The following is a 10,158-nucleotide window of genomic DNA, read 5'->3' on the forward strand; positions in this document are numbered from 1 at the left end:
TGGTTAATATTCCTCTGTAGCTCTGTATGTCATGACTATACCTGTGAACTTCGTTTTGGGGTTGCGAGCATAATTTCGTTTAGTGCAACAAAGGCCTTAACGGCTCTTCACATGCCCAAGCTTACTTATCTCTAATTCACTCTGTTGACTAAACAACAGTCCGAAATCTGTATTGTGTGCTGCCATACAGATTATTGCGTGCACAGACAGAGTGCCATGTTAAATTACTGTAAAGACAACCGGATGAAGTCATGTTGTGTTCTCCTCATATCTTGACGCCAGCTTTTCCGAAATTTTCTCCGTTTAACATTCCTGTCAAAGCTTGGGGAAGTTTCTCAAATCCCACGGTGACTGTTTCTTGTACGGTAATTTTGCCCTGCAAGAGAGTAGTTTATAAAATCGGGACAAAGACTTCTTTGCATTCGTGCGTTGCTAACCTCCTCAATCCATTGCGCGATGTCTTTAAGGGCGACATCAAATCTATCTTTGAAATCAGAAACAACAAAGCCTTGCATTGTTAATCGTTTTGACGCCATTGGCCTCTGAATAATGTCGGCTGCAAAACGGAAATTCTGTTGGATTTCTCTTTTATAAGTTGTCAATTGATTGAGCCCGACTTACAAGACTTGTATCTTTGTCTAGTCGGTTATCGCTGTAGTTGCATATGGCTCCGCACACTGAAATTCTACCCTTTGCATTCATTGCATGAATGATATCGGAAGCAAACTGTCCATCAACCTATGCATGTTTGGGTCGAACAAATTTTACTTTTCTTTGTTCCAATTATCAGAATACCTTGCATTGTCGAAAAAGCAATCTATCCCTTTGGGTGCGACCTTCGATATTTCGTCTTTCCATGACTTGACGGTCTTGTAATTGAAGGCGGCGTCGAAACCGATGGATTTTGCAAACTCACATTTCTCGTCGGAACCACAGCATCCAACCACCTTACAACCCTATAACAACGTTAAGTTAAAAAAGGTTGGCTTTCGTTACGTGAAATCGTATACCTTCAAATTTGCGATTTGGCCCACAAGGTTCCCAACGGCACCAGCGCAGCCGTTTACGAACACAGTTTCCCCGGGTTCCGGTTTGCAGACTTCCAACAATCCAAAATAAGAGGTCAAGCTGAAAGTGTGTGGAGGGAGTACAACGCCATTTCTCTGAGCTCGGTAGTGCTCGGTCATGTTTTTGTTTATTCACGGCCGACTGGAAGTTTTTAAATGTAAGAATTTTACAATGGTCTTTAAAAGGGTAAGGTTATGCGTAATCTTACGTCCGTGATTCTACGTCAAATTAATATTCAGGCAGCCTTGCTTCTCACCAGTGAAATACGCCAACACAACCTCGCTGTCACTGGAGTTTAAAGTTATTTTAAAGTTTAGGCGCTAGACGTGCTTCTCTACCGCACAATGACAAATTGAAATATGTTTAACATTTCTTCCCCTGCTGTTAATCATTAGTAAACGTTTCGAACACTAACTGGGTTCATCATCAGTACACCCAGCTAGTGTTCGAAACGTTTACTAATGATTAACAGCATTTTTGCTTCGGCTTTCATTTTCAAAGTTATCAACTCCAAATATTTTGCACCCAAATTTCTTCCCCTCTTCCCATCCACCAAACATGCCAGGGTTTGTTGCATTCCGTTTATTATGCGATAGTAAAGTGATATTCCACCTAGTGTTTTAAATGCTTTCCCCAAAGCCTACAACAACACACAAGATGTTTACAAAACTGTTTCAAATTCGTCCCGATTATATGCTTTTCTCTAAATTTTCTGTGGACTATTCGCTGCCTTATTTTCTCAAGATCTTATTTTCTTATTTTCGCCTTTTTTAAAAACCAATTTTTATTGCCTTTTATGTTTGCTTTTTTATTTTTGCTGTTTGCAATGATTGGACAACAGTCACAAAATCTTTTTCAATAAAATACTACTTGGTCATAATTGCACAGAAACATATACGATGATCGCGTTTGTAGAAATATCATCGAATGCTTCAAGTTTCGTTGTTCGCAGTGTCAGCGTTTTTTCACTGAACAAGCAGGCACAGGAACATTATTACCAGCAAGCTTTCCCAATGTTTTTACAAAGAAACTCTGGATTATGTTCGTTAAAACCCAGAGTGAAGCCTTCATGTCACTTTGCAAGATTTATCTGGATTTGGGCAATTAGGGTTTGATAACACTGATCAATACACAATAATTTTGCAATTGTGTTCGAGTTACTGCTGTCCGGCGTGTGCTCGATTCGTTTTCGTAATATTGAAATAATTGCGAACGTTCAATTCCGATTAGTGAGGAAAGTAATTAACGATGATCGTTCGCTTCCACCCCCCTCAAATACTACTTGGTCTTCACGGCTTCAGCTGGAAGAGGCAACTCTGCACCACCAAGCTTCCTCAAACTTTTCGCCAACTTTACCTGCATGAATACAATTTACATCGTTGAACATCTTATAGCGGCATGATATATGACCCTGGAACAGTATAGGATATGGGCCCAAAACCCAATAGGAGCCTTGATAAAAAGTCCCATAAATTTTAATCCCATTATACGGACATATTTCAGAAACTTTAGTTTCAGACTGAAATCTGTCAGTCTTGGTAAATTAGACAAATATATTTCGCTTTGTTAAAAGCATCATCCATGTCTATAAAAAAGCAAAGCAACAATTAGGTTAAAATAAAAAGTCATTTTGCGGAAATCGACTTTTTTATCACCTGCACCCACACGGGGAGAAATGACATCGGCCAGTAAAGGAATATTGCATCAGTTCCGATCACGTATTTCTCTTGAGGGTGTTTGGCGAGCAAGGCATGTACGATGGCCTCAGTTACCAGATGAAACTTTGTAGACGCCTGTTTGACCAAAGTGTTCGTGGTGGTGGAGATTTCTATTGAGCACAAATTTATTCGTATTTCTTGTTGGATATTTTTTCCAGCTAATCAGTTTTACTTCAATTTGTTATGGAATAATTGATGTGATTTTTTAGCTCAACCAATTTATATGAAAATACCAAAAAAAATGGTGCGAAAATAAATCACTGGCACTCGTAACCTCTTGAGCACAACAAGCCTTTAACCATTATATACACACAAATTGTACCAAATCTAAGACGCAAGCTGAGCGAAACAACATTTTTTCCTTACTTTCTTCGAAAAATTTCGTGCCGTAACTTTTCCTTGTGGTCTCATCTAACTCGTTCCATCGGTCAGTGATTCTTCTTTCATGCAGTTCTTCATCGCAAATTGTTGTCTTGAAAAACGACGGCTCGATAGCATGAGTGGTGATGTTAAATGGTTCCATTTCAAAGCTGAAAATGAACATATTTATTGTGATAGAGGAAGATTATGTGAATAATATTTGAACTGAAACCACACTTTTTTTAGGTTGTTACAACTATATAGAATATCTTACGCGAGACCGTCGGTCAGTGCTTCTGCTGCAAACTTCGACATGGTGTAAGCTCCGCACAAGAGAGTGATCCTTCCGGCAATGCTTGTAACGTTGACAATTCGACCTGAAGAAGTTCAAGTAATTGCATTAGTTTGCATGCGTATTGAATTTTGGATAAATTCTTAGGACCAAAGAGACATGGGGGTGTTGTGTCATTAATTATTGGAAACCATATCGATGGAAAGCTTGTTTGTGTGCAACCCACTGCGGTTGGACATAGGCCCTAAATTTGAGATACAGCTATTCCAGCAAACCTTCTTTTCCTCTCTTGAGTAGCGGCAAAAACTTCTGAGTTACGTCAACGACTCCCAACACATTCACAGCAAAAGTTTTTTCGAAGTCTTCCTTGACACTCCACTCAAATGGAACAAGATTCACACATATCCCAGCGTTGTTAACAACAGCCCACAAAGCTGCAACAAATATGAAAATATTAATATGAAAAGTCTTAATATGAAAATATTAAAGTTTTCCTATAAAGAAGTGCAAACTATAGCCTATGTTAGGTTTATAAACTGCTATATTTTTATTAAGACAGTGATTAGTTTCCCAAAAAACCTATATTTTGTAAACACAATCTTTGACTGTTGCTACACACGGCAAGTCATAAATGTCATAAAACTAAATGCAAATCAGTTCATGTTTATACAGTGCAAAAATGCTTTTCAATTGACAACAACCTTTTCCGTTCAGTGCATTCTCCACAAATTTCGCAGCTCTCTTTACATCATCAGTTTTTGTGACGTCGACTTGAACAGCTTTCAATTTGGAACTGCACTCTTCCATTAACGATTTCACCGAATCTTCCAGCAGGCAGCCAGCATACACATTTACTCCCTAAAAACGACAGTGATTACCTAAATATGAGCTCAACATAAAATATACTGTATACATACCAACTTGTCCAATTCCTTGGCAAGAGACAAACCGAATCCTCTGTCACAACCTGCAGAAAGTCTTGTTGGTTAATTCTAAAATCCTGTTACAATTTTTTGACATCCAGATAAAGCAACAGTATTGATACTCCTTTTAGCCCCAGTAAAACATAAAAACTAGAGTACACATAGCTTTTGACCGGGTAACAACGGCTTGCAGTTAACGCCACTTACCAGTGATGAAAACATGGCGATTTTTTATTCTGTCAATGCGAAGTTTGCGTCGGAAGCTTTTGAAGACAAATACTATGAGCAACGTTGCTAACAGATAAATCCACATAACTTCAACGGTATAGATTCACCTTCTTGGCTAACAGGGAAGAAGTGCGTTCGTAAGCTACGACTTAGCTGCAAACAACGTTGGGAAGCATGTTTAACTTTCTTCGCGGTGGACTTTGAACTGTACGTAACACTGTGTGCGAACACATGGGTAATAAATTCTGAAGGTTTGCATAGCACCCCACAGAGCTCTTATGCTGTAGTGACATACGATACTTTTAGCCGGCATACGCATAACCACCTTATAAATATAAATTATGTTTAGCCTGAAGTGTGCAATTAGCTTTTGCAATTACAGGCACTGTTGCCATATAAAAACTTGTTTAAGGAAATCACTTTCTATAAATTAACAAAACTTGTTTTGTTGTTTAACTTGCGTTTGCAAAGACACAAAACAAATCACAATTGCTCCTTGCAAAATGGTTGCGGTTAAAGCGGGAATCTAATCCTCAGAATCCACTGAGCAAAATAACCAACTGAAACCTAAAGTTTACGTAAACTAAACCCCCGTTTTCTTTAAAATTTATGCAAGAATTGATTCCAAGATGGCAAAAGATATTCTGTAATAACGCTAGCTTAGTAAAGTCATAGACTATACCATGCCATTTCCACCATAAACGCAAGTTCATCTAATTTCCGGCTTTTGTTGATTTACTGCACGCATGAGTTGTTTTTGTGCAACCATGCGCAGCTTGTGATGGCATACGTGTGAAACGGTTGTTTAATATTAAACGTTACGTTAACACAATAATGCTATTGCGATAGTTATTTTGCATGTAACAATAACCTAAAAAGTACAAGAAATTAGGCCCGTTTACGTGATCAAATTGACCAAATTTGAATCCGTTTCCGTTCAGACAGCCCCCATTTTTACAAAATTAGTGCCTATACGTTTCCACTCTCCATTCAATGCAATGTGTAAACTTAATTCAGTGAAACCCTTAAAAACATGCATTTCTGTGCATTCTGTTTATTGTTGGCACTTCAAAGTCTTACCGCATTTACACTGGACTTTTTTGGGTTCTACGATAAACACAAAATGCTTTTCCCAACGTTTACAAACACCCCGATATTTTTAGATCTGTTTCAAAGTCGTCCAGATTATACTCTAAATTTTCCATGGACCATTCGCTGCCCTATGAGTCTCTTCTCAAGATAATTATTCCTTGTAATCCGATTTTTTTATTATGACTGCTTTTCCATTTTTGCTGTTTGTAACGATTAAGCAACAGTCACAAAAATATTTTTCAATAAAATACTCCTTGGTCATAATTGCACGGAAACACAAAGTTCATAGAAATATTATTAAATGCTTCAACTGTTTGTTGTTCGCAGTGTCAGCGTTTCTTTACTCAACAGCTGCACTGATGAGACCTTGCAGGTCGAAACTGTGCGTGTACCACCCTGCTTGTAGCTTTCCAATAATATGGCTTTTTTGCACATATATTGCATTGGTGTTTTTGCCTTTTGCACTATCGGTTACCAAGCAGATCCGTTTGGCTATAGTGCGTTTCAGAGTGGTTCGTCGTCTCTGTTGTTCGGTACTCAGTATAGGGTACCCTGCAGTTCGACGTCATGACCGAATGGTACCACAAAGTGAAGATTAGTGTGCCCGCTAGTGTAAAATCTAGCAGTGCCACCCAACAGCTGCACTGATGAGACCTTACAGGACGAAACATTGCGTGAATTCACTCTGTCTGCAGCTTTCCAATAATATGACTTTTTTGCACATATAATCTGTATGGTAAATATGCAATACGTCTAAACACACCATGCAAAAATGAATGAACCTCATTTTTCAGAACATTACCTGTAACCATGCCCACAAAAATGACACAGGAATAAATAGGAATTTGGAGTCTGCCCCGACCGCGTATCTTTCCTTTTCTTGGATGTTTCGACATCAAAGCTTCTGTCATTGCATCAACCACAAGATCAAGTTGCGGTCAGGATTTTGACGCAACCATCGCGTACATGTCGGTGACTGCGATAACAAAAGTTAAGTTTGTGCCTGTGTGGGCTTTTAAGTCAAGTAGATTTATGGTATATCTTCAACGCTTGGCGCAGGCAATTTTAATTGTAGAAAGTTAAATAAGAATGCTTCACAGCCTAGAGTTAGCGGAACCCATTGGGACAGATAGTCAGTTTACTTTGTTTTACGTACGCATGTCCGTAGTCTTTTCTTATTTGTAGATCAAATTTAGACCAACTTCCTTTGCAAGATTCAATCTGGTTTGACATGATCTCCGTTCGAAACGCTCCGGGCTCAATCAAATGCACTGTAATGTCATAATCCGACATTTCAGCACTGTAAATCACAAATTTGACATAAACTTGGGCAAGAAATGCAACGGATAGGTAGAATATGTGAGGGGCGACAACGCACCTTAGACCGTCGCTGAAACCCTCTACACCGAACTTTGAAATTGCGTAAGACAGGGCACTTGGAGCAAATCTTCCAGTGTAGCTTGACATATTTACAATTCTGCCAGCACACAAAACATGATGAACTTTTAATATCTCAGATAGGACGAGTTTGTGTCTTTGCCTTATTGTCCTAAGTTTATTAGTGGGAAGAAGGCCATGGTGACGTCGATCATACCAAAGAGTTTAACATCCAAAACTTGTTGATAATCTTGTTTGTTGAGCCAAGGGAAGGGACATGTCAAACTAGCAATGCCGGCATTGTTTACCAATCCCCAAAGTACTGAGGGAATGAAAAAGTAATTTGCGTAAACAGGCCGAATATTCAGTTTTGTCACTTCAATAAAAACTTTGTCATGTTGTTTTCTGGTAAAACGGAATCGTGTGCGAGAGCATTTGTATGTGGCGTGATGTGAAACACTTCCGCAAAAATTCCACTTGCTATGTAGATATTGGCATTCTATTACAATCTCGCTTTGTTTACCAATGCGGTGATCGATGGCGTGCAATAACAAAGATGAAGTTAGGGAGGTAGTAGTTGGACAATTCAACTTCTTACGTCAATAGGTTTCCACACATTTGTATGATACCGTTTTCTGATAATGATCTAACACAAGTCCGCAAGCAAGCCAAGGCAAAGATAGGTTTTATCGTACAAGCCTTTTTGTGCATGCCGAAAAACTACATTTAAAGATCATATAACTGGTTAGTTGATGGCAGTGACTTTTCAGACACAACTTACCTAAAATCACGCACCATGTGATTTACGCAATTTACGCAAGTAAGGTGAATCACATCAAATTCATGATACCTTTGTTGCCGAAGCTAACGCGCAGTAAAAAAATCATCACAAAACTACCGTGCTCTAGCCAATATTTGGAGCATTTGGTCTACAATCTGTTTCGCAGCAAAGTGTTATGTGCAGAAATTGATGCTATTTCGGAAACCGCCTGTCATTGTTCGGCCAATTATCAGAATACCTTACATTGTCGAAAAAGCAATCTATCCCTTTGGGTGCGACCTTCGATATTTTGTCTTTCCATGACTTGGCGGTCTTGTAATTAAAGGCGGCATCGAAACCGGATTTTGGTTTCAACCACAGCATCCAACCACCTTACAGCCCTATAACAACGTTAAGTTAAAAAAGGGTGGCTGTTGGCTTTCGTAACGTGAAATCGTATACCTTCAATTTTGCGATTTGGCCCACAAGGTTCCCAACGGCACCAGCGCAGCCGTTTACGAACACAGTTTCCCCGGGTTCCGGTTTGCAGACTTCCAACAATCCAAAATAAGAGGTCATACTGAAAGTGTGTGGACGGAGTACAACGCCATTTCTCTGAGCAAAAACTACGATCCGGCGTTTCTGCTAAAATATCACTTACCCAGTCATACCAAGGACGCCAACAGCAGCAGTGACCGAAATCTTTCCGACAAAAACTGGTCCATCCTATACCACACAGTTTCGTCAGTCACCTTGCGAACCGTTTTCCAACCTCCTGTTGTCATTACCGTGGAGCCCTTCGGGAATTTCTCATTTTTACTCAATAAGACTCTGTTTGGACAGTTGTTAAACATTAACAAGACGGACGCACTGACTCTCACCTGCATGTTTGAAATCCAATGACTGGGCTTGTGATCGGGGATTTGTAAACCCTTCAAAATAACAAATCGCATTTATATGGGCTACCGCCTTTTTACAGAAAATTAAAATGCTGCAGTTTGGAAAAAAACGCTGAAGTTGCCTATATGGTATATTGGATGCATATATATAATTAAAATCTGACGAAAACTCACTAAATGAAAGGATCAAGACTAAAGGCCAGAAATTCTAGAAGCAATACGTCTTTGATTAAAAACGATATATTATTATTCATGACAATATACTCTATATGAAATTGATCTACATACCTTAGCATTCACAAGTTCTAAATTAAAACCATTTTGTCACGTTGATGAATTAAATGTAAAATAGGTGCGTATCACTTGGTAATTCGGTTAACTATGTTTTATTACTGTAGGTTTATTTAATATTGCGAATCGTCAGCGCGAATTATGCTTTAAAAAGTTGAACAGTTATTCGCAAAGTTGTCATGAAATGTGTGACCTCCTTCCCTCAGGTCTTCGTCAACATTTTCTTCGACGATTTTGAAATCCGTTAGCTTTGGAAATCCGTCAAACTCTTGGACTTTGTAAATGGCCCTGGATTTTACCATATTTTAGCTCCTCTTTAATTTTACTGAGTCTGCTCAACAATTCAGAACTTAACCACACATAAACGTCCATCTACCACAGAGCGCGTGTCTACTTCATTCCGTCGTTAATGATTTACAAACTCCAAACAATGTTTAACTCCACGGAAGCAAATGGCGCGAGTGGACATTTTGAAAATGACTATCTTTTGATTTCAGTATTCTCTCACGAGTCAATGAACGCAGAAGAAACGAAATTCTGGCTGTTTTTATTTTCTGTGGAGATGCAGTTTTGGTGATTTATTGAAGCTTATATGCAAAACGTGCACAACATATTGAAGAAAATAATGAAAACACCAGGTAAAAAAACTTCAATACTTACCATCAATACATTGTGGAGCGTCGTAGAACCACGTGTTGTCTTCCAGACACGTGTTGCTGTCTGCGCCTAACAGCACATCAGCAGAATATGAGTAACTCACAATGTCGGAATGGACCAGATCCGTTTATCACAACAACGTCGTTGGTGGGCGCTGCGGAGCAACCTGATTTAAAAAGTGTACAAAAACTTAAATAGTCGATAATAAGCATATTTTTCTGCTGCAAGCGTTGAGCAAAAGTTGTAGTAAGTAGAAAAGATGAAATACGACAATTAACAGCAATAACTATCTCTGTTGCCTATATTTTTTCGGAATTTAAAGAGCTCAGGGTATGTTTGATAAAATCATAAATTTCATTTGCACTTGGCATTAACTGTAGGCTATACAGTGCTCGGTCATGTTTTTGTTTATTCACGGCCGACTGGAAGTTTTTAAATGTAAGAATTTTACAATGGTCTTCAAAAGGGCAAGGTTATGTGTAATCGTATGTCC

General features: G+C 38.9%; 1 protein-coding gene and 1 pseudogene across 1 annotated transcript; both read right to left on the bottom strand.

The window, feature by feature from the left end:
* Nucleotides 1-265: 265 nt before the first annotated feature.
* LOC145899153 (prostaglandin reductase 1-like) lies at nt 266-9,310 on the bottom strand (annotated as a pseudogene).
* On the bottom strand, nt 2,347-7,148 carry LOC145899707 (retinol dehydrogenase 16-like). Its single transcript, XM_082988602.1, has 10 exons — nt 7,060-7,148; nt 6,838-6,981; nt 4,569-4,624; nt 4,356-4,405; nt 4,140-4,296; nt 3,714-3,872; nt 3,421-3,523; nt 3,153-3,316; nt 2,724-2,896; nt 2,347-2,424 (listed from the first exon to the last, which is right to left on the bottom strand). The coding sequence occupies exons 1-10, from the start codon at nt 7,146-7,148 to the stop codon at nt 2,347-2,349; spliced, it is 1,173 nt and encodes a 390-aa protein (XP_082844728.1).
* Nucleotides 9,311-10,158: the final 848 nt, after the last annotated feature.

The sequence above is a fragment of the Ascidia mentula genome, chromosome 4, assembly GCF_947561715.1.
Source record: "Ascidia mentula chromosome 4, kaAscMent1.1, whole genome shotgun sequence".
Lineage (NCBI taxonomy): Eukaryota > Metazoa > Chordata > Ascidiacea > Phlebobranchia > Ascidiidae > Ascidia > Ascidia mentula.

What these genes read in the sequence shown, in the direction of transcription:
- LOC145899707 (XM_082988602.1), bottom strand. Translation starts at nt 7,148, where the DNA reads ATGTCAAGCTACACTGGAAGATTTGCTCCAAGTGCCCTGTCTTACGCA. An exon ending in AGAAAAGACTACGGACATGC is followed by an intron (nt 4,625 to 6,837) that starts GTACGTAAAACA and finishes TGTCTTCAAAAG; the next exon opens with CTTCCGACGCAAACTTCGCA. An exon ending in ACTCAAGAGAGGAAAAGAAG is followed by an intron (nt 3,524 to 3,713) that starts GTTTGCTGGAAT and finishes GAACTTCTTCAG; the next exon opens with GTCGAATTGTCAACGTTACA.